We start from the raw sequence: 24,518 nt of genomic DNA, 5'->3' as shown, positions 1-24,518 counted from the left end.
TTAAATAAAAACACACAAAAATTGGTATTTATTTATTTATCTAAATTATTTATTTAATTTAAAAGAGAAGAAAGAAAATGAAAATGAAAAATATTTTAAAAAAATTAAAAAAAAAAAAAAAAAAAAAAAAAAAATTTGAGAAAAAAAAAATTAAAAAATAATTATATTATTTAAAAAAATATACAACTCCAATATCAATTATGTGTATCTCTCTTTTTATTTGATAGTTTATTTTATTTATTTTTTTTTTTTTTTTTTTCATTACCTTCACCCTAAATATTTAAGTTTTTTTGTAAAAACTAATTTAAAGTCGGTATTTTTTTCGGTATTTTTGTCACCAAAATAATATCTTTTCCACTTTTTTTTTTTTTTTTCCAGTTTAATAATAAATTTTTGTTTATAATTTAATTTTTTTTTCTATAAAAAAAAAAAAAATTTTTTTTAATGTAATTAATAAATTATAAAAATGAAATATTTAAATATATTTGTTATTTTAGTATTGTTTGTTTTTGGTTGTGTTAATGCTGATTCATCGTCAGCCAATGGTGTAAATCTTTTATCAGTTTCAACCCTCCAATCTTTCAACCAAATTAACATATTAAATTCAGATAATGGTGTTTCTTTCAATCATACTTTTTCTTGTCAAGGAAATTTAGAAGATGTCCTATTTTATGATGATAATACTGGTTCTGTATGTATATTTAATTATAAATAAACTTTACACGATGTATTAATAGATATTTTTTAATAGGTCCTTTTAATGACTCGTAGCGGTATAGGTTTTACTTTTTATTTATATAGCGTTGATGTATGTAAAAAAAATGAAATATTAGTTTTATTTTTTTTATTTTATTTTAATATTAATTTTTTTTATTTTAAAAGACTGTTAGTCTTGTTCAAGTTGGATACGTCCCAATAGAAGGTGGTGAGGCATACATGCACAGAACACAAAGATATGTTTATAATTCCCAATCAAAAACTGTATACTTGGTAGTTTCAACCCCTTCATCCCCAGTTAATATTTTAGAAATTGAGGTTGCTGGTGGTAAAATGAATTTTATTCCAATTGCTGCTCCATATCCAAACAGTTCACCAAGTGCCATTCAAGCCTTTGACGCTATAAACTCAATTTTATATATTACTTATATTGACACAACTGGTGGTGTTAGCATTGTTTCAGTTGATACTACAACCTATACTGTAATTAAATCATATTCAACAATCGATAACGTCTTTAATGGTTTAGTTAATTTTATGTTTACCAACCAAAATGGACAATTATTTTTAGTTAAACCAACTCGTTATTCACAAACATCAATTACAATTTGCAGAGTAGACTTTGGTACAACTGAAAATACCTGTGCAGATTTATTAAATGTAGAAATCGGTGATTATACAACTAAATACCAACCATATATTGTAAATGGCGATAATTCAAAATTAATGTTAATTATGATGGGTACCTCAAACAATATAACCACCACTTTCAACTTAAACTTATTAGATATTAATAACAACTTTACTTCCGAACTTGTCAACATCCCAATTGATAATAATTGGTATTTATCTTCAGAAATCTATAGATTCTATTTTAATTTTTAAATAAAACTATCACCCAAAAAAAAAAAACTGTATTAAATGTTATAATTATTTTATTTATTAAATTTTTTTGGTTTTTCTTTTTGTAACTTTATTAGAGCTTGTATTGCTTTCTTCTTCTTCTTCTTTATCCTCTTCTTTGTCCTCTTCTTTGTCCTCTTCCTTTTGTTTATTTTCAGTTTCTTGTTCATTTTTCTCTTTAATTTGTTTTGTGGCTGTTTCTTGATTTTTCTTTAAAGCCAAAATTGCTGGATCATTATCTGATTCGTAACCATAATCGGCTCTATTTACATCGACTGGGTAAATCCATCTTTGATAGAGATAGATGATGAAAACGACATCATCTTTAAGGCAAGAGAGACGATGTAATAAAGGCATTTTAATGATGAATGCAAATAGATCATCGATAAAAGTATTTAAAGTACGGTACATGAAAACTCTCCATGGAAGACGACTAACAGATTTTAATTTGTAATTGATAAAGAGTTGTGGAGTAATCTTGATAAATTCGAATGTATAAATGGTACGTACTAAACTTGAAACAACCCATGAATACCAACTCTTTTGTTCGTAGTTGTAGAGTGAGTAAACTGAGGTACCAATGACCAATGGCATTAAGACCCATGATAAGTATTTCATAGCCATATCATCGTATACTTTGGTTTTTGAAACATAATCGTCTTTGTTGGTGAATTTAAGTCTCTTTGGTAATGGTAAGCTATCCATCCAAACTACGTTAATGTGTACTGCTTTTGTTAATTTCCAAAACTCTAAAATGGTTCCAAAACCCATACCACCAAGAACCATATAACTGGTTTCATGGTCAAGTAAATATAAAAATATAATTGTGCTTGAAATACAATTTAATGTAATAGTTTGAACTGATAAACCTTCCATTGATTTATTATTTTTCCAAAATTGAATATCTATAAATAAAAATAGTTAATATTTGAATTTTAAATGAAGCACTATAATGTATGTTGTTTTAAAGAGAAATAATTACCATTTTTAAAAGCTAAAAATTCGAAAACTGTATGTAATACTGAAACTATTAATGTTAAAACCAAAACCCATGGTTCATTTTCAAGGAACATTCTTTTAATATCATCACCAGCGCCAGCGCCTGCACCAAATGATTGCTCTTGCATTTCAAATGATTTTTCAATTTGAGTTTGGAATTGCCATTTAAAAAGACCCATTGATGAATAACTAATTTCAATTGACAATTTATCAACAGTTTCGTTAACTGGAATTAAATAATCTTTGAATAACCAAAATTCGTTACAATAAATAATTGGTGAATATTTGTTTCCTGTAATATTAAAGCCTTGAACAATTTCTTTTGGAATTGATTCTGGTGGATAAACAGTTGAATCGACAATTAGATGCAATGCTAATGTTGGCTTGAAATATGAGATATATTCCTTTGGATCAAGCTTAACTTGTTCCTCTTCCTCTTCTGCATCAAAAAGTAAAAGTTTACCTTTTGGTTCACCTCTTGCAAGGAATGTATTTAATTCTAAATTAATAAAGAAAAAATTATTAATTTTAAAAATAATAATTATATTAAAATTTTAAGTGTTTGTACATACGATGGACTTTATGTAATGATGATTTTGGTTGATTTAAAAATGCACGTTTGGTGGCAATAATATGAGCGTATAATGAACCATTGTTTTTTAAATATTCTGGTGTATCGAATGTATAATTTTTATAGATATTGTTATGTTCGCTCCAATCATATGTTAAGCCCTTTTCATTCAAAACTAACCATTCTCCAATATAGTTTTCTGATGCTGAAAAATATACTTTTAAATCAAACTCTGAACCTTCGGACCATGAGTTTGTTAATCTAATATTATTATTTATTGTTGTATTGCTATTGCTATTGTTTGCTATGCCTGTTGGGTCTGTAGTAGCTGGTGTACTTGTTTGAGTACCAAAAAATTTGTTAATTGCAAAAGTTGCAAGGTAATACATTAAGAGGAATCTAATAATGGTTGAAATTAATTGACCCATTCCACCTTGCTGTTGTTGCTGTGGTTGACCTGGTGCACCTGCAGCTGGTACTGCAGCTCTTTGGTCACTCATTTTATTTTATATTTATATATTTATATTTATTTAAATAAATAAAAATATTTGTTGTATAAAAAAAAATAATTAAAACTTTAAAAAAAAAAAATTTTAAAAAATGAAGTTTTTAAAAAATGAAGTTTTTAAAAAAAATAAAAAAAAAAATTAAAATAAAAAAAATAAAAATAAAAAATAAAAATAAAATAAAATAAAAAGGAATGTTACTATTTTATCAAACATTAAATCTAAAAATGCAAACTCTATCCTATTTTATAAAACCAATATAAAAAAAAACAATTTATTATATAATTGAATTTTATTATATTTATATAAATATTTTATAAATATGTTACAAAAGTATTCATTAGTATTAAAAAAGAATAAATAAATACTTATTTATAAAAAAATCAAATAATAAAATTAATTATAATTATTTTTAAAAACCGAATAAAAATTTTAATTATTATTTTTTTTATTTTTTAAAAAAAAAATTTTATTTTTTAAAATTTATTTTTAAAAAAAAAAAAACTTTAGCAATTATAATTAATAATAATAATGATATCGTTTACAACTCAAAGTATAAATGATTTATTTAGTTCATCTTTAAACTATTCAATCCCAATTGGATTTATTGCAAGAAATGAAAGAGTATTGGGTAAAGAAGAAAATGAAAAAATTAGATTTTATACAGAAGAGATTACCTTAGATTCAAGCGTTTTTATATTTAAATCAAAAAATCGTATTACTTTTGTGCATATTGACTCAAACTATGACGATAGAATTAACTTAGAAAAGATTGAGGAAGAGTTACAATACGTTCTCAGCGACAAAGATAATGGTGATGAAATGGTTATGGTATTCAGATGCTTTAATATCCCAGTTAGAAAAGATGCTGTAGAAAAACAAAGAGAAACCAACTCCACCGTCGAACTAATTTGGATTGATATTCAAAACAAACTTAAAGAAAAATTAAAGGGAATCATCGAATTTAAAGAAATTAATGTTGTTGAAAGTATCAGTATTTCATTATCAGATAAAGCACCAATTCTTCAAAGAATTCCTGAAGAGTATTTAAAGGTTTCAAAAATCAATCAATCTCTTTTAAACTCGATTTCGATTATCAACGACTTTGTCGATCCAGCTATTCAATTAAAGGGCCCACCAAGCAATATTATTATCTTTGAAAATGGTTTATGGAACGATCAATTAATCTCTCAAATGACAACCCCAAACACTTTAGCCAACGAATTCCTTTTACAAGACCCAAACCAATTTGAAAAATATTTAGAACCATTTTTAAAAATTCATAATTCAATCGACTCTACACAATTAAATAATTTTATAGATCAATTATTCCGTAAGTAATAATATTAATAATTATCTTTTTCTAATCCATTTTATTTGTTTAAATTTGTGTTTAATAACAAGATTTGTTTAAAATAATATAAAAAAAAAATAAAAAAATAAAAAATAATATCTCCCCATTTCTACTAATTTTTTTTATAATTTACCACGCCTCCGTTATCACCACCAATCTCTTTATCAAATTTGTAAATTGCACAAATTTTACAAAAATAATTTTTTATGGGTGTATCCAAAAAGTTATTTATATTGTTTTTTTATTTTTTTTTCAACATTATGATATTGTAGTAAAATTCAAATTATAAATGACTAATACTAATTTTACAATTTTTTTCTAATTTGATAATTTTAGAGGCAATTAATATTTATAGGGGCTCATTAAATTTAGGGTCAATAAAAAAAGCTAAAGTTGGTCCCAATGATATTTGCCCATGTAAATCTAAACAAAAGTTTAAAAAGTGTCATGGTTCAATTAAAAATGGTATCATACGTAAAACATATTTAGAGTATTAAAAAAAAAAATATAAGTAAATAATTTTAAAAAAAAATACCCAAATTTGAAATAGAATAGGGTAGAGTAACGAGAATAGTGGAGGATGGGGTTAATAGAGATAATATTGTGATAGAATCTCAAATTTTTAAATATGTGAATTAAACGAAGAGGGATAGACAGAAAAAAAAAAAAAATAAAAAAAAAAAATAAAAAAAAAATAAATATAAAAAAACTTTATTTAATTTATATTTTAGAAAATAAATTTTTTTTTTAGTTTTCTAAAAATATTTGCACTGTTTGGCCTCCTCTTCATATTTATTTTAAAAAATAGAAAAAAAAAATAGAAAAAAAAAAATATATTAATTTTTTAATTAAAAAATTGTTGTTCAAGATTTAAAAGAACCAACAAATGTTTCCTTTTTTTTTTTTTTTTTTTTTTTTATAAAAAAAAGTAAATTAATTAAATAGATATTAATAATAAAATATTTGAATACAATTAATTGTTATTTAAATAAATAAATAAGATAATAATTTTTAATACACTAAATTATAATTTTTTAAATAATAGCAAATAAGTTTTTTATTTTGTGTTTTTTTTTTTTATTTTTTTGTTTTGTTTTGTTGTTTTTTTTAAAAGTATAAATAATAAAATATTAATAAATATATAAATTATAAATTATATAATTGTAAGAATAATATTATTTTAAAATCACAAATTTATTGTAGTAATTGTAAATATTAAAAAAAAATAATTATTATTTTTAAAAATAAAGCTTCAAACACACATTTTCTACACACACCAAACACTCAGTCACATACAAAACTACACACTCCAAAAAGAAAAAAAAAACATGAGCTCACACAATTAAATAATTTTTTTTTTTTTTTTTTTTAATTTTTTTCCATTATTTTTTAATTATATTATATTTTTTTTTAAAAATTTTAATATATAATTATTTTTTCTTTTTTTTTTTTTTTTCTATTAATATATTATTTAAAAAATTAATATATATTATTTTTCATTCAATCAAAACTTTTTTTTTTTTTTTTTTTTAAAATTTATAAAATAATAATTATAGTAATAACCTCACTATCACCTTTTTAAACTCTCAAACCTAATAGAATATATATATATATATATTTCTCTTTTTCATTTTATAAAATAAAATATTATAAAGAAATCTAATAACTTTTTTTTTTTTTTTTTTCAAAATTTATAAATTTTTTTTTATTTAATTAAAAAATTTAAAAAAAAACCATAAAAAAAAAAATAAAATCTCAATTTTTTTCTTTTTCTTATAGTTTTATTTAAATACAAATATATCAAATACCACATCAAATATACAAATACACACATATTAATAAAACAAATGATTTCAGAATATCAAGGACCAACACCAACTGACAGATTTATCCAATCAGTATTATTGGATTACTCTGAAGGTGACCACGAATTCGAAAGAGAATTAATTACATCATATATTACATCAGTTGAAGAGCACCTTCCAGAACTTTCAAAAGCATTTGAAGATAAGAATACAAAAGATGCCATACTACACTCACACGATATTAAAGGTAGTAGTAGTTATATTGGTGCCGAAGCAGTTAGATACTTAAGTGGAAAAATTGAAGCATACTGCAAATTTGATCAATTACAAGAAGCTGAATCATTTTTTCCCGAATTAAAAACTGAAGTAGAAGAAGTTATTAAAGTTTTAAATGATTATATGGACTCATGGGGCGAAGAGGCTACAACTGAAAAAGACTCAACTACGACCGAAGATAACAAAGAGTCACTATCTGAACAACTACCTCAATCAAGTTCTTCATCATCCTCTCCTACTGAAATAAATAAAGATCAACAAGATAAATCAAAAACAGATAAAATAGCAACTGAAACAGTTTCTCAAAATAACAATAATAACAATAATAACAGTACCAACTCTTCTAAAAACAACATCGAAAATGATAATAAACTTAACGAAAAAATAAGTAATAATAACCAAAATAATAGTACAACAAAAATAGATAGTTAAAAAAGATGTTTTTTTTTTTTTTCAAATAAATACATTTTTATAACTATCACAATAAATGTCAATAATATCATTACTATAAACAATCAACTGCAACAATGTAGCTGGTGTCAAAAGACATGTAAATAATAGCACCAAAAAAAAAAAAAAAAAAAAAAAAAAAAAAAAAAACCAAAAAAAAAAAAAAATTTTATTATTAAAGTTTTTTTTTTTTTAACAAAAAAACAAAAAAAATTTTTAAAAAAACTTTTTTAAAAAAAAAAACAAAAATCCTTCTTTGGTTAAATTTCTTTTTTTTATTATATATACAATTGTAAAAAAAAAAAAAAAAAAATTTAATTTTTTTTGATGGTTTAATAAATAGGGTTTGTTGTTATTTTAATGGTGTTGTTCATATTGTTGATATTGTTCATTATGTTCGTTTTCATCATTGTTATACATGTTGCTGTGATTTGAGGTATGGGAAATTAATGAGTGCCAATACTCTGGATCGGATATATAATCATCGTAAAGTGATTGTATGGCCAATAAAACCTGTTGACATGATGGTCTTTCTTTGGGATCTTGGTTCCAACATCTTTGAATGAGATAAGATAGTTTGGGTGGAACATTTGGTGGCATGGTTGGACGAATACCTTGCTTTGATGTCATAATTACAATCTGAAAATCAAAACTAATTTCGGTGTAGTCTTCGTATGGTCTTTGATAACGCCCTGTAATTACACGTGTGGTAATCTCCCACAAAACTATACCTAAGGAATAGACATCCGCTTTTTCACTATAACTAGCACCTCCATAAAGCTCTGGTGCACAGTATAGCATTGTACCCTTTATAGTGGTATTACTTCCGGTTTGGAGTTCTGTAGGTTTAGCTAAACCAACTATATAATAAATAAAAAATATATATATCAGTATTATACTCGTAAATATAAAAACTATAGTATTTTATGGTGGTAGTTTAAACTTACAATCTGCAACCTTTAAATCCAACTGGCTATTAATTAAAAGATTCTGAGATTTAATATCACGATGAACAAGAGCGGGTCTCATTGTATGTAGGGAATTGATACCCTCAACGACTTGATGCATCCATCTAAAAACCAGAGGCCATGAAATTTCCATTCTTTTCTTTGCCATTATATTATAAAGCGAACCATATTGGCAATACTCTGTGACCATTTTTAATTTTTTCTCTTTACAAGCCCCATAAAACTTAATAAGATTTTGAGATGATGTTGAACTTAATACATCATACTCTTTCTTGAATAGTTCAATTTGTTCTGAGGTAGCCTCACCTTTTAACACTTTAATAGCAACAATTTCACCTTGATATTTAGCTTTATACACTTTAGAGAATGAACCTTGACCAATCTTTTTAATTAATGAAAGCTCACTAGAGTTTATCCATCTTACACCAGTTCTTGGTCTTTCTGCATTTTTCCAACCTTCTTGATGTGGTGGTTGTGGTGGTTGTTGGGGCAAAGTTGATGTGTTTGTTTGATTACCATGTTGCTGTTGCTGTTGCTGTTGTAGTTGTAGTTGTTGCTGTTGTTGTAATAACTGTAGCTGTTGGTGTGAGTGTTGTTTTTTTAATAAGTTTTGGAATGGTGTTGGAGTGCTTGGTGGGTAATGATCGGTATTACTGCTGTTGTTTCTTGTGTGTTGTTGATAAATAGTAGTCGATCTTTTAGCAACTTTTGGTGTACCTGTTGATGTTGATGAGTTAATTGAATCTGTTTCCCAATTTGATACCGAGTCTAAATTCAATGCTGGTATGCCTTCATAATATTGCTGTGGTTTTGGTGAGGAAAGTGCAGGTGAGGACCATGGTGATGAATTAGTCGATGATCCAATATTGGATGCATTTTCATTATTATTATTATTATTGGTGTTGTGTTGATGGTGATGATAATGATTGTTATGATGATGTGAATGATTACTATGATCAGATGATTCGGAAGCAACTGAACTTAATGAGAATCTTGTATTATTATTATTATTACTATTGGTATTATTATTGCTATTATTTATACTACTAACACTACTGCTACTAGTTGATTTACAATTATTTTTTAATACAAATACTGATGGTCCATTCCATTTCTTTTGAGCGCTTAATACCTTATCATCCTCATGCAATTCTTTTTCTGGAATTTTATTTAAATTACATGTGCATTGCGATGAGGTTGAATTTGGTGAAGTGGATGGTTCTGATTGAAAATTTGGACTATTATTAGAATTACACGTGCAACTGTTTAATGAACTGGTGATAATTAATTTTAATAATGTTTCACTTTTAGCTGTTGATGATACCAACATTGATAATAAATCTTTGACTGTTGTTGAGCTGGTAATCTTTACTCTCCAACTTTCGTCGCCATTTCCTCTATAAACATGAATAAAAGTCTTTTTTAAAATATTAAAATTAGAAAACCTATATATACTTAGTAATATATTATTTTTAGAGTATCTATACTTACTGGTTGTTCGTCTTCAACATCTTTATGGAATTTAGTTGCTAAACGTTTTTTACCTTCTTTGAGTAATTTTGAAAAAACTGATTTTGACTTATGTGATGATGAATGTTTTGGTGAACTATTACTATTACCACTACTGTTGAGTGTTGAGGATGTGGATGTGGATGTTGTGGAATGGGTTGAGGAATTTGATGATACAGATAAAAATGATGATGTTGGTGTTGTAGAAAAGTCTTTTGGTGTTTGATTTGATTTATTATTAATACTACTATTATTCGGTATTTGAGTATTAGAAACTGGTGAAGTAATATTATTATTAATTACCATCGGTGATGATTGTACATTATTTGAGGTATTAATACTATTATTATTATTATTATTAGTATTAATACTATTAATACTATTGTTATTATTAATATTACTATTATTACTATTATTATTAATACTACTATTATTATTATTATTATTTGTTTGAGAATAAAAACTACGTGGAGACTCTAATCCTACATTATTTGTATTATTATTTTTTACATTAATAACACTTTGACTATTTAAATTAAAATTATCGTTTGGACCATTAATATTATTTGTATTATTTCCTGTGGGTGATAAAATTGGACTTTGATTATATGGAGATGTTCTGAGTGATGAACCTCCAGATAATAAGGATGAAGAGGATAAGGATGATTTGAAGTTTGGTGATGAAACTAAGTTTGGTTTATAAATAACTGAATTTTGGCTAGATTTATAACTACTACTGTAAGAACCCTCATCCTCGTTACTTTGGTGTTCCAAAATACTATTTAAATTATTATTATTGCTAATATTATGACTATTATTACTATTTACAAATGATTTATTATTATCTACAAGTTGTTGTGGTTGTTGTTGTGGTGGGTGTTGTGGTTGCTTTAGCTTTTGCTGCTTTTTATTTTTAACTACATCAACCTCATCGTCGGTATCAGTAATTGCTTCATTTTCATCATCTTCGTCGTCGTCATCTTGGAAATTCTTTTTAACTATTTCTTTTGATGATCTTTTGTTAGATGAGAAACCACTATTTTGTTGTTGTGCCTGTTGGTGTAATTGTTGAAATTGTTGTTGATAATGTAATTGTTGTTGTTGATATGATAATGGTGGTTGTTGTATATTTTGATTTGGTTTATTATAAATAACTGAAGATGTATTATTATTATTATTATTACCATTATTATTGGTTTTATTAATATTACTTTTAAATTGCTTTTCAAATTTTAAAAACTCTTCTTCATTAAAATAATCATCATCTTCATTGAACATATCTTCAGGATCTGAATCCTCTAAAAAACCACCTTCTTCTTCTAAATCTTCTTCATCAGTTTCGGTGAGTGTATCACAAGTAATGGTTAAATCGTTAAAAGATGGCTGATTTAAACCACCTGCGTTACTGTCAGCATCACTATTCGATATAGTAAAAATACTACCACGTCCAACTGTATCACTATTAAAATCACTACTATTGATTGAGGGTGTCATGATATCATTTATACTATGATGATTTGATTGTTGTTGGTGATTTGGATTACCATTATTCGTACCATTATTACTATTATTATTATTATTATAATTACTATTATTATTATTGTTGTTGTTGTTGTTGTTATTGTTGTTGCCTTGATTTGATGTAGTATATCCATCTACTGATGATGGTGGTGATACAATTGCTGTTGTGTTGCTGCTACTTTGTTCACCGCTACTATTACTAATATTACTCATTCTATGTCTATGCACACCTAAAACAAATGAATTCTTTGAAGTAACTTGGTTTTTTAATGAATGAAATACTATCTCTATATCCATATTATCTATAATTGAAGCTCTACTACTTGTACTTGTGGATTTTATTCTCTTACTTAGACTTAATTTATTGCTACCTGTACTACTTCCACCGGTGCTATGTTGTGAATGAATTTGTTGTTGTTGCTGTTGATGATGTTGTTTTATATTACTAAATGTTATACCATTGGGTTTATGTATTATAGTATTACTTTTAATTTTATTTATTATTTCATTGTTATTATTAACACCACTACTACTACTATTATTATTATTATTATTATTATTATTATTATTATTATTATTATTATTATTATTATTATTATTATTACTACTACTACTACCAATTTTATTACTATTTAATGTGGTCTGTATACTGTTGCTATCCATTTTAGCTGTGTTTAATTCTTTTATTTTGTTTGTATTTTCTATAATTATATTTTGATTTATTGTATCATCCATTAATTTGCTACTATCATTACTATTTATAGTGCTTCCACTGGAATCTAATGCTGGTGATGATGGTGGTGATATTGTGCTATTATCACTTTCGTTGTTGTTACTATTATTAACTATACTATTTGAGTGGTGCTGAGTAATTGGTATTACTGAAACTGTATTTAATGTTTCTGTCATTATAATAATTATTTTTAAACTATTTCATATATATATGTATATTTTTATTATTATTATTATTATTATTATTATATTAATTTATTATAAACAACAATTTTTTTTTTTAATTATAACTTTGAGTAACTTTATTTAGCTATTAATATAAATATATATTTTAGTATATTTATATATAAAATTTGAAGGAGGTAAATTTTAATAAAATAAAAAAAAAATAAGGAATGGAAAAGAAATTAAAAAAAAAAATAATAAAAAAAATAAAAGAAAAAAATTGATATATAGTGTGTGTGTGTGTATGTGTTGTTGTTTGAATTAAACTTGATGAGAGTGGGTTATTTTTTAATTTTTAAAAAAAGAAAAAAAAAATTAATGCATTTATAACTCTGTTTCTTTTTGTTACTACTACTCTAAACCTTCTTCTGTGCTGTGTGGTAAATGATCTATTTATGTATTATGTGTGTGAGTAATTGTTTGTGGTTAGTGGTTAAATTGATTTAATGAATATAAAAATAGCTAATAATATAGAAACAAAAATGTAGGTATTTTGTTTATATATATAAATAAAAAATAAATAAATGTGATTTGAAGAAAATGATGATAAGAGTGATGTTAATGTTTTATTTATTTAGTTCTGTGTGTGTGTGTATGTGTGTATGTGTGTATGTGTGTGTAATTTTTAAACTATTTTTTTTTTTATTGATGTTATGTTTTTTATTTATTTTCTTTAATAACACAGAATAAATTTAAAAATAAAAAAATTAAAAAAAAATAAAAAAAATAAAACCAAAAAAATAAAAAAAAATAAAAAAATAAAAACTAAAATTATTAGTTTAGTTTTATAATATATTATATTTTTATAATAATATATATCTTTTTTTGTTTTTATTAAAGTAAATAGTGAAAAATTGAAAACTGTGTATTTTTCTATGGTGGAGAATATTTTTTAAAAAAAAATTTATATTTTTTTTAATTATTTTTTTTTTTTTTTTGGTTGAGGCGTTAAAACTATAATTACTTTTTTTTTTTTACTTTTTTTTTTTTTTATATTATTATAATTATGTAATGCGGATAACCAATTGAAAAACATATGAATTAAAATTTAAATTTATACAAAAGAAAATATACATACCAATTTGTTGAAAAAAAAAATATTGTTATTGAATATTTTTTGTGTTTAAAAAAAAATGTAAAAAAAATGTATTTACTTTTTTTTTTATTTTTTTTATTTTTTTTATTTTTTTTTTTTTTTTATTTATATTTATATTTTCAAGTAATTACAAGGTGATAATTTATAATGGATAATAAAAATAATAACACCACCAATAAAAAAAAAAATGAAAAAATTATTTTGAAAAAAAAATAAAATTTAATCACTTTTTATAACCAGTCAGAAAGCAAAGAGCGTGGGTGGAGAATGAAAAAAAAAAAAATTATGCAATAATAAACTTTTAAAAACAAAAAAAAAAAAAATAGATATTTTTGAAATTGGGTTTATACTTTGCGGGTAATAATATAAAATAAAATAAAATAAAATTAAAAAGAAAAAAGTAATAGGTTTTTTGTTTTAAATATAAAAAAAGGATTTATTTAATTAAATTTTTTTAATAATAAAAAAAACACTCAAATATGATTTTTTTAAAATCAATATGGAGTAGAGCCACTTTGGAAATTAGGAAAAATTTCCTATTTTCTTTTTTTGCCGACTAAAAAGAAAAGGGGTTTGGACAAACAGTTTCGAAAAATTAATTCAAATCATGATTTTTTACAAGACAACCTAAATTTAATAAAAATTAAATATTAGTATTAAATATATTTGGTTAAATTATTTTATAAAATAAAATTATGTTTATTTAAAAAAATATATTTTATTTGTTTTTTTTAATCAGGCGCCAAAATCATCAACTATCAAGGGAAAATTAATTCTCCTAGAAAACCTAAAAGAATTAATCCCTCGTAGAAAATTATGACTCGTCATCTAAGTTTTCATCATCTAGTAAAACAAATAATTTTTTTTTTTTTTAAACGATAATAATTATTTTATTTCTTATGAGAGTATTTACCTTTTGATTGCTGCTTTGATAAAAAAAAAAGAAAACCAAAAAAAAATTATTTATGTTTGTCGAGAAAAAAATTTTGAAAAAAATTTTGCAAAAAAAAAAAAAAAAAAAAAAAAAAAAAAAAAAAAAAAATTATAAAAAAAAAAAACGTAACGTGTAAATATTAAAACTCGTTCGGTTTATTTATTATTTTTTATAAAAACTTTTATTTTTTTAAATTTATTATAATTAATTTTATTAATAAATAATAATTATTACATTTTATTTCATTTTATTTATATATACTTCTATTAATTATAATTATTGTAATAGTAGTCATATTGTTGTAAAATAAAATGATAATAAAAAACAGCAAGAAATTAAGGATTGATAGATTATTATCAAATTTGGGTATTGTTGAAAGAAGTTCGGTACCAAGATTTTTAAACGAAAAGAGGGTTACAATTTCAGGTAAAAAAGCAACATTGTCATCTAAAGCTTCCCCAGATGAAGTTAGAATTGATGGTAAGTTGATTGAAAACCCATCAGCTTTACATTTAGCACTTCATAAGCCATCAGGTTATATTTGCTCAACAGTTAATGATGGTGACCACAAAGTTGTATATGATTTATTACCAAAAGATTTCCAAAGTAGAAAACCAATACCATCAATAGCAGGCAGATTGGATAAATGGGTTACTGGTTTAGTAATTTTTAGTCAAGATGGTAAATTAGTAGAGGTAAATATTTATAATATAAAAGTTATTTATTATTTATATAGTATTAATTGTTTATTTTTTATATTTTTTATTATAAATTACTATTTTTAATTTTTTTTATTATTAAAATTAAAAGAGAATTATAACACCAAAAGACGATGGTTGTGGTAAAGATTACGAAGTTGTTTTAAAGAATAAATTGGGCGGTGATGAAATTGGGGTTTTTGAAAGTGGTGGTTTAATGTTAAGAGGCGAAGAGGCTCCATGCAAACCAGCAAAATTAGAGATATTGGATGAAAGTAAAAATAAAGTTAAAGTTACACTTTTCGAAGGTAGATATCACCAAGTAAGAAGAATGTTTGCAGCCAATGATAATAAGGCACTCGAAATTCATAGAACAAGAATTGGTCCAGTTGAATTGGGCGATTTACCCGTTGGAAAATGGAGACATTTAACCGAAAAAGAAATACAGGATTTATATAATATTCAAGTTTCACAATCTAAAAAGAAGCGAGACTATAAGGAGATTAAAAAGGATAAAGAAAAAGATAAATTATATAAAGCAATCGTTGAGCCCGATCAAGATAAGACATACAATGATTTGGATTCTAGCGAAGATACAGATATATTCGATGATGACATGGATTATGATGAAGAAAATGATTTCGAAGATTTCGATAATATCGATGAAGAAAAAGAAACCTTATCAATATCGCAGCAAGATACAACTAAAAACCAAATTCAAAAAGACTATGAGGAAAAATTAAATATCCTAATTAAAGATGAGGCTGGTTCACCAACTCAAGAGACTGAGGAAGATATCAATATTAGTATTTCAAAACAAGTTAAGCAGATCTACGATGATGCAGAATTAAAGACAGATACAGTTGATCCATACAAAGAACTAAGAGAACAGATTCATAAAAAGATGAGACTAAAACTTTTACGTGGCAGCGGTTTAGTATACGATAAAGATACAGGTTTCTACCTTCCAAAAGAAAGTTTAGAAAATAATATTTCAGATGAGGATTTAGATAGATTAATGGATCAAGATGAAGATTTCAAAGAGTTTGAAGAGTTTGAACAAGAACAAGAAATGGAGGAACAGGAACAATTTGCCCAATCAGATTTCCAATCAAAAAATAAAAATAAACCAAACAACAGTGAGTCTAAAGAACATAATAAAAATAGAATAAAGTCCAAACCAAATAGACATTTAGATGATGGATCCGAGGTTTATGAAGTTGATTCAACTCCAACACCAATTGATAAAGTTATTAAACAAAAAACAAATAAAATTTTTAATTCAAAAAAGAGAAGAGGGACTTCAAGTAGATCAATTAAAAAGAAATAAAATTATTACAACACTCAATAAAAAATAATATATTTAAATAATTGTATATAAAAAAAAAAATAAAAAAAAAAGATCGTTTCCAAAGATTATTATAAATATCTTTGTAAATATCCGATAAATTTTTAATTTTTTATTTGGCTCTTTTAAAATAACACCCATTTTTTTTACTTTTTTTTTTTTTTTTGATATTTTTTTTTTTTTATTTTTATTTTATTTTATTTTCATTATAACAACACAACAATCAAACAATATATTTACAATGTTTCAAGAGAGTTTTAATTATTCACAAGGCATAGCACTATCAAAAGGTGGACTTGGAGGTTCTAAGATAGGAGGAAGTAATCGTAAATGTTAAATATTTTACTTTTGAAAATAATTATGTTTAATTATTAATATAATAAATTTATTTATATAGCACCACCCCAAGGTCTCAATAAATCTGGTTCAAATACAAGAAGATTTTAAATTTTTAAAGTTTAAAAAAAAAGAATTATCTTTTTTTTATAGTTATTTTAAATAAAAATAAAATTTGTGCATGCCTGAACAAATAAATAAAATTTTTTATTTTTTTATTTTTTTATTTTTTTTATTTTTTTATTTTTTTTTTTTAAAACCAAAATTTTTTTTTATTTTATTTTCTATTTTATATATAAATTTAATACTCTAAAAAAAAATAAATAAATAATTCAAAAATGTTTGTTTCTGTTCCAACCCCATCTCGTCCAAACAATAAACTTTGTTCTGCTAGTTCAAGAAATAATGGCGGAAATAACAGTAAGTTATAACTGTGGTTGTTTTTTAAATAAGTTTAAACTAAAAATTTTAAAACAATTTTTTTTTTTATAGAAGGTTTTTCAATGCTTTCCTCAAGAAATTTATCAAGATTCTAAATAATAAAAAAAATTACTATAAAAATTAATAAATGAATAAAATTATTTGTAATTTTTTATCAATCCTATGCCTTTTAATTTTTTTTTAATAAAAATTTTATTTTTTTTTATAAAATTTATAAAAAATCTTGATTCTAAATATTTTTTAAATTTTTTTATTTTTTTATTCATCCTATATATATATATTATAACTATTTAAATTTCAAAATGTATAAAAATATCAATATCTTCAGAACTCACCCTTGCTCAGCAGCTTCTAAAAGAGGAAATGGAGATATAAGTAAGTTTTTGTTTTATAATTTATTTTTAAATTTTAATTTATTAATTTTATTATTTATTAAGAACCATTGGTACAGTCAGCTAATTTCAGAAACATGTTTTAAATAACCTATAGTAGGGTTAATATCAATAAATTTTAAATTATAAATAAATAAAATTGATATCATTTTTATTAAAAAAAAAATAAAAAAAAAAACATTATTATGACTTTGATTTTAATAGTTTAATAACTTTTTGTAATTAATTATAGATTTTATTTAATTTTTTTTTAGAATTGTTTCTTTTTTTTAAAGATGGACATCAAGAACTAAAAGTGGTGCTATAATGAATATTGAAAAAAGAAATGGTTAGATACACAATGTTAATATAAATTTTTTTTTAATAGTAACTTACAGAGGTCAATATCAAGGTCAAGTAATTGGACAGCATTTCCAGCATAGCTTGATGGGGAGCTATTTGAGTTTATTTGGATTTTATTATTTGATGTTTTGGTTAAAGATTGGATTGATTCTATATAAATATCAGGGTTAGTATATAGTTTTTTTTTTAACTTTGTTTTTTTTTTTAGTAAATATTTACTGAATAACATTTTTTTTTCTTGGATAGTAATATTATAGTTTAGTAATGATACTTTATAAATTATATTTTAATGATATTAAGAATAATATTTTAAAGTATTTATATTTTTTTCTTTATGAAAAAAAAACAAAAAAAAAAAAAAATTTAATAAAAGTAATATACATATTTTACACAAAATGCCTATTTTTAGAAATATAAAATAAAATATTTAAAACTATATACTGATTCTATTTAGTAATGCCCATTTTTTATATTAATTTAGTGATAATTAAAGAATCGATTTGTTATTTATCTAATTTATCTTTTATTAAATTTTATTTATTATTGGGGTATATTTTTTTTTTATCTGTTTTGGTATATGTGATGTTGTATATCCAAAAGTATTTAGTTTAATTAATTTATTAGTGTGGGGGTGAGTAAAAAAATTATTTAGCACACTGTGGGTTAAAAAAATTGTAGTTTGGAGGTAAATTAAAATTTTAAAAAAATAATGAATTACTATAGATACCAAAATGCTTATTATCTATAAACAAATGCTCAGATTTTAAAATATATTGTTATTAAATAGATTAGTGATCTAATATTTTGCGTTTATTATTTAATTTATTTCAAATAAAGATCCATGATTTTATATTTTGGGTAATTCTAATTATATTTAATTGTAAATGCCAATATCTTTTAAAAATGTAAGTATATGCATATTTTATTACCTAAAATTATTAAAATATAATTTATTTAATTTTTATAAAGTTTTGTTGGTAAAAATAGTTCACCATAGGGAGTTGTATAGAGTATAATTTGGTACTAAAATTCTTTAAGATGCTATGAAATAAAATTGAATGGTATTAAGATATCTTCAAACAGCCTACTAATAAACGATTTATTTGTAATATCTTTTTTCACCACCAAAGAATAAAGGGGTATGAATATGTTTGATCCAATCTAAATCAATTGAACCTTATGTTTTTTAAATTAAGGGAAAATTAGATCTTTGAAATATAGTTAGTTAACACTACTCAATGGGGTGAAATTAGCTATATTGAAAGCAAAAGGGTACACTTTGAAATTTCAATGTAAAATCACTTTGAGAAGTGTTGTGATACTTTATTTGCTATTGATCTTTTAAACTATTATTTTACTATTGAAAACCAAAATTTGATATTACCTTTTTGGTTTAATCTATATAATTTATAATTTTCATCATGAGTTATTATATCTTTATCAAATATGAATGGGTATATTATAATAATAATAATAATAATTTTTATTATATATATTATTTTTATATTATTATAATAAAAATACTAAAATTACTTAAAATTTTATATTTTTTAATAACTATGGAAAAATTGTTGCATTGATTACAAATGAATTTATTCTCAAAATATTAACATATATTATTATGTCAAAATGATCTAATCAATTATATTTTTTATTATTAAATGGATATTTATAATAATATATGTGATATGTATTCATATAATTTGACATTTTTACATACTATAATTTCAAAACCTTTTTGAATTGTTGGATGTAATTGAAAAAACTTCTATTTTTTATAGAAAATATAGATCACATGAATTGAAATCTATTTAAGAAACTTTAAATCATTGAAAGATTAATTGTTCCAAAGGATTAAAAATAATTATTAAAAGTTATTTTACAATTTATATAATCACCAAAAAAAAATATTTCTTTTTTTAACTTTTAAAATTTAAAATCTTTTTCTATTATTAAATAAAGTATATTGGGACTTTGGGGTGGTTCTATATTATTTATATTATGAAAATGTAAGAAAAAATAGTGTTTTTTTTTCTGATAGCTCAAAAAATAATGGCAAAAGTTACAGTAATTTAAAACTGTTGTTTTATTAAATTTTTTTTTTATAAATCCATCTCGACAGAAACTACTACTATTTGTGCTATATTAAAAGAAGGAAAAAGAAAGAGTTATAATAAAAATTAGAAATACTGTAAACATAATTTTTTTTTTAAAAATAACTTACTCTGGTCAAGACGAATGTTATGGTCCCCAAGTACTTGAACATCATTTCTTCCATAGTTTAATGAGAAGCAATTTGAATTTATTTGGATTTTATTATTTTATGTTTTGGTTAAAGATTGGATTGATTCTAAATAAAATTCCGGAGTTAGTATATAGTTTTTTTATTAGTGTAAAAAAAAACTTTAGTTTTATTAAATTTTTTTAGTAAATATTTACTGAATAACATTTTTTTAAATTGGTTTGGTATTGATGCTTTATAAATTGTATTTTAATGATATTAAGAATAATATTTTAAAGTATTTATAGTTTTTTTTTTTATTAAAAAAAAACAATAATTTAATAAAAGTAATATACATATTTAACAAATTTTTAGAAATATAAAATTATTAAAGCTATACTGATTCTATTATTAATGCCCATTTTTTAAATTAGATTAATGATAAATAAAGAGTCGATTAGATATCTAATTTATCTTTTATTATTGGGGTGTTTTTTTTTGTATTTTTTTAAATAGAAAGATATTGGGGTGTTTTTTTTTTTGCTCTGTTTTGGCACAACAACATATTTGTTTTTTTTTTTTTTTTTTTTTAAATGTTGTATGTAAAAAAATCTTCATTTATTTCCAAATATATACATTATTTGTTATATTAATTTTATGAAGTGGAGTAAAAAAAATTATTAAGCACACTGTGGGTTAAAAAAAATTTAAATTTTTTATTATTTTGAAAAATTAAAAAGAATTCATACTATACTCAAATCTACCAAATTGCTAATTATCAATAAAAATATTGTTTTTAAATAGATAAGCTATTTAATAATTTGTATTGTTAAATATATTTCAATTAAATATCAACCAATTTATATAATTTATATATTTTTAAAGTTTTAATAATTTAGGTATTTCTAATTATAACTAATTGTAAATTCTAATATCTTTTAAAAAGGGAAGTATATTTATGTTTTATAACTATAATTATTTTATTTAATTTTTATAAAGTTTGGTGGTAAACACAGTTCGTCATAAGGGGTTACATATAGAGTTTTGTTTGGTACCAAGCCTCTTTCCCATTTTTGATAGTGCTGAAATAAAGAACAAATCCATGTTCTTGAATTGGCTCTGTATGGGTACCCATTAATGTTTATCCATTTTTCAATTACTACTTGGTTAAATCTCCAATGGAAATATTTCAAATATTCATCATCGTTTTGGTCTAAATAGATTAAATAATCCGATAATTCTTTGGCAGAAGAAAAATCACCAGCATATATATAGGATCCTTCTGGTAAATACTTTTGTGTCTGTGGGTGGGCCATTATAATAGGGACAGATCCAGACTTTAATGCATGTAGGGGTTTTTCGGTAGTATAATCAATACAATTACTATTTTCAAAAGCCAAATAAAATTTATATTTTCCCATTAATGACTGTTTAACATCCATAGCATCTTCTTTTAACCTACTTGTTATATTTGTAACTGGTATATTATTTAAACATGATCCATAAGAGTCTATTTTTATATATTTCATCATTTCTTTAATATACTCTAGTCTATTGGATGATGATGGGGCATCGCATTTACTGCAAAACCAACTTGCTAAAGAGTAACTATAAATATTGCTATTATAATTAAAATTGTTGGCACTATTGTTGTTATTATTTTTACCATTTGTTTTTAATAGTGTAGATTTGATATACTGTGTTTTATTATTCATAACAAATTTATCTAATTCATAGGGTAAAATTTGGAAAATTTCTTTATCATCGCAGTGGTTTACTCTAATATCTGCTATTCTTTCATATGAAACTGACCAATTAAATTTTGAAATACATTTTTCATTCTCTGTGCATATTCTTAAAGATGGGGGTTCTAATGAATGCAATACCCTTGGTATGTTTGGGTTTGGTGGTTCTGGGATTAACTCTGCTGGAAAATCAAAATAATGATTAAAATATATCTCTAATAATATATTTTGTGATGGGTATAGTTTTAAAAAAGTTATTGGGGTTTGAATTCCATCCAAATCATTGCAATAGTTTATCTCTTTACCAAACTCTGGGAATCTATTATACATTGATGTCTTTAATTTAAAAAATTTACTTTTGAATCTAGTCTCTTTATCTATATTTTGAAAGGGATATTTTTTTAAACTATTATCAAATTCTTCATTTTGTATTTGATTATCATTACTTATAAATGAATCATTATTTCTAATATAATTGGGTTTGATATTATTGAAAGTTTTATTTTCTTTTTTATTTAAATTTACTACTAAAACTAATGAAAAAGAAAAAAATAAAAAAAATATAAAGAAAAAAGTAATTTTAAATATTCCTTTATTCATTTTTTTTATTGAATGTATATTATAAAGGAAAAATAAATTTAAATTTTTTTTTTTTTATAGGTTTTGTTTTGTTTTTTTTTTTTTATTATAATTTATAAAAAATAAAATTTTTTTACTTTTATAATAATAAAAAAAAGTAAATATATTTATAATTTTCATTATATATATATTATTTATTTATTTTTAAAGGAGAATGTTTTTATATTTCTCTTTTAGTAAATATGAGGATCTAAATATTGATTCTAAATTGGTAGAGTTCCATTGAAGTGATGGGGGTTTTTGAAGATACTGAACCAATTCCATAAAGTCTTTGGTTAAAAGATCGGGTGTCCATTTGTTTAATAATGATGAGCAAAAGCAAATATGTAATAGTGAAAAACCTTGATTCTCTCTATCGCAGAAATAATGATCCCATAATTTAACACCTGTTTCTAAATCGAAATCTCTTGTGAGGAAACAAACCATCCAACGGAAGCTGAAATGACTGAAATCAATATCGTTAGTTTTTAAATGTTTATATAGTTCTCCATTTGATTCTCGTACCAATGCTTCTAATCTTCTCATCATACCTTCTGCTGGCAAACCACAACCTGTACCTTGAGCATAGTGTTTGACTGTATTCATTAATAAACTAATACACCAATAGACATCGGCCTCAACACGTGATAATACTACATCGGCTTGGCCACATTCTTTAAGCTCTTTAAGTATTAAGCCTTCACCCAATAATTTTTCTAATTTCGTTGACCAGCTAGATTTGTTTGATGTAGATTGTGTATATGGTGAAGCTGGTGATGAGGTTTGTTCTAATAGTTGAGAGATGGATGGATAAGAACTACTATTACTATGATTTAATTGATTGACCTCGTGTTCTAAAAATACCAATAAAAGTGGACATACTAAATCATTGAGACCTTGGAAATATGAGATATCTGCATTTTCAATGGACCAAATCATTAAAATACGTTCCAACATTTTTTCAATTTCTGGTGTTTCGAATAATGGCACAAAGCCATCGGGTCTTGTTCTAATAACATCAACATGAACTTGCTGTACCAACTCTTCATAGTTTTTGGCTTTGTTTATGTTTACTAAATTTACCATACTACTAAAAAGCTTACTACTTGGATTCTTAAAGTGTTGATTGAATTGCTGATAATAGCTATTATTATCATCCCATGAACTTGAAAATACTCCATCATTATTATTGAAATTATTATTACTATTTATATTATTTGATGATGCTGATGCTGATGCTGTTGAAATTTGTTTGAATACAAAGGTTAGATTTCTATCTTGACCTGGTAAATGTTTTTTAACTAAATCTCTATATCTAGTAAAAAATAAAAAATAAAATTATAAAAAATTAATATAAAAAAATAAAATAAAAAAAAAAAAAAAGGTTTTATACATACTGAGATCTTTTGTGAAGTAAAACTGAGGTTCTTTGCGATGAATTTATTGGTAAATAACCTAATAACAACATCCATGAAGTAGCACGAGATTGATCAGAGAAACCATAATTACAACCTAATAACTTGATTGTTTCAATATTTACAATACTTTGTTCTAAATGCCAATCTATGTGTTGATAAACTTTATAAATATCCCCAAACTCTGTAAGATAATTACTAAAATCTTCTCTATAACGTTCTATTGATGCGCCATTTGGACCACTAATTTCAATTTCATTTTCATTTGAATTACCAATAGTTGAAGTTAACATATTTAAAAATGATTTTGTGTAACTATTAATACCTTTTGGTTGTTGTGATTGGGTGTCTGATGGTGGGGTATTTGATCCTAAAACAGGTCTTGGTGGTAATGGT

At 23.4% G+C, this 24,518-nt stretch overlaps 9 protein-coding genes across 9 annotated transcripts; 4 read left to right on the top strand and 5 right to left on the bottom strand.

Moving 5' to 3' along the window:
• Positions 1-466: 466 nt before the first annotated feature.
• Positions 467-1,602, top strand: DICPUDRAFT_157090 (uncharacterized protein; the record flags this gene model as incomplete). Its single annotated transcript, XM_003292333.1, has 3 exons — positions 467-691; positions 752-808; positions 883-1,602. The coding sequence occupies 3 exons, from the start codon at positions 467-469 to the stop codon at positions 1,600-1,602; spliced, it is 1,002 nt and encodes a 333-aa protein (XP_003292381.1).
• A 29-nt stretch (positions 1,603-1,631) lies between these two features.
• On the bottom strand, positions 1,632-3,657 carry DICPUDRAFT_50391 (uncharacterized protein). Its single transcript, XM_003292325.1, has 3 exons — positions 3,192-3,657; positions 2,603-3,118; positions 1,632-2,525 (listed from the first exon to the last, which is right to left on the bottom strand). Exons 1-3 carry the CDS (start codon positions 3,616-3,618, stop codon positions 1,660-1,662), a joined length of 1,809 nt encoding a protein of 602 aa, XP_003292373.1. The 5' UTR covers positions 3,619-3,657; the 3' UTR covers positions 1,632-1,659.
• A 570-nt stretch (positions 3,658-4,227) lies between these two features.
• Positions 4,228-5,547, top strand: DICPUDRAFT_40464 (uncharacterized protein; the record flags this gene model as incomplete). The annotated part of the gene is made up of 2 exons (XM_003292332.1): positions 4,228-5,029; positions 5,387-5,547. The coding sequence occupies 2 exons, from the start codon at positions 4,228-4,230 to the stop codon at positions 5,545-5,547; spliced, it is 963 nt and encodes a 320-aa protein (XP_003292380.1).
• Positions 5,548-6,548: 1,001 nt separating this feature from the next.
• RDEA (uncharacterized protein) lies at positions 6,549-7,696 on the top strand. The gene has a single exon (XM_003292331.1). The coding sequence runs from the start codon at positions 6,898-6,900 to the stop codon at positions 7,561-7,563; it is 666 nt and encodes a 221-aa protein (XP_003292379.1). The 5' UTR covers positions 6,549-6,897; the 3' UTR covers positions 7,564-7,696.
• Positions 7,697-7,938: 242 nt separating this feature from the next.
• On the bottom strand, positions 7,939-12,488 carry DICPUDRAFT_82991 (uncharacterized protein; the record flags this gene model as incomplete). The annotated part of the gene is made up of 3 exons (XM_003292324.1): positions 7,939-8,441; positions 8,529-9,966; positions 10,041-12,488. The coding sequence occupies 3 exons, from the start codon at positions 12,486-12,488 to the stop codon at positions 7,939-7,941; spliced, it is 4,389 nt and encodes a 1,462-aa protein (XP_003292372.1).
• A 2,389-nt stretch (positions 12,489-14,877) lies between these two features.
• DICPUDRAFT_157085 (uncharacterized protein) lies at positions 14,878-16,594 on the top strand (the record flags this gene model as incomplete). The annotated part of the gene is made up of 2 exons (XM_003292330.1): positions 14,878-15,261; positions 15,377-16,594. 2 exons carry the CDS (start codon positions 14,878-14,880, stop codon positions 16,592-16,594), a joined length of 1,602 nt encoding a protein of 533 aa, XP_003292378.1.
• A 2,356-nt stretch (positions 16,595-18,950) lies between these two features.
• DICPUDRAFT_157081 (uncharacterized protein) lies at positions 18,951-20,401 on the bottom strand (the record flags this gene model as incomplete). The annotated part of the gene is made up of 3 exons (XM_003292323.1): positions 18,951-19,052; positions 19,844-19,891; positions 20,348-20,401. The coding sequence occupies 3 exons, from the start codon at positions 20,399-20,401 to the stop codon at positions 18,951-18,953; spliced, it is 204 nt and encodes a 67-aa protein (XP_003292371.1).
• Positions 20,402-21,324: 923 nt separating this feature from the next.
• DICPUDRAFT_157080 (uncharacterized protein) lies at positions 21,325-22,689 on the bottom strand (the record flags this gene model as incomplete). The annotated part of the gene is made up of 1 exon (XM_003292322.1): positions 21,325-22,689. The coding sequence occupies one exon, from the start codon at positions 22,687-22,689 to the stop codon at positions 21,325-21,327; it is 1,365 nt and encodes a 454-aa protein (XP_003292370.1).
• On the bottom strand, positions 22,666-24,220 carry DICPUDRAFT_95594 (uncharacterized protein). The gene is made up of 2 exons (XM_003292321.1): positions 24,105-24,220; positions 22,666-24,022 (listed from the first exon to the last, which is right to left on the bottom strand). Exons 1-2 carry the CDS (start codon positions 24,173-24,175, stop codon positions 22,873-22,875), a joined length of 1,221 nt encoding a protein of 406 aa, XP_003292369.1. The 5' UTR covers positions 24,176-24,220; the 3' UTR covers positions 22,666-22,872.
• Positions 24,221-24,518: the final 298 nt, after the last annotated feature.

The sequence above is a fragment of the Dictyostelium purpureum genome (genome assembly GCF_000190715.1).
Source record: "Dictyostelium purpureum unplaced genomic scaffold DICPUscaffold_338, whole genome shotgun sequence".
Lineage (NCBI taxonomy): Eukaryota > Evosea > Eumycetozoa > Dictyosteliales > Dictyosteliaceae > Dictyostelium > Dictyostelium purpureum.
Note: the sequence above shows the minus strand (reverse complement) of the source record. Positions and strands in the feature narration are given on the sequence as shown.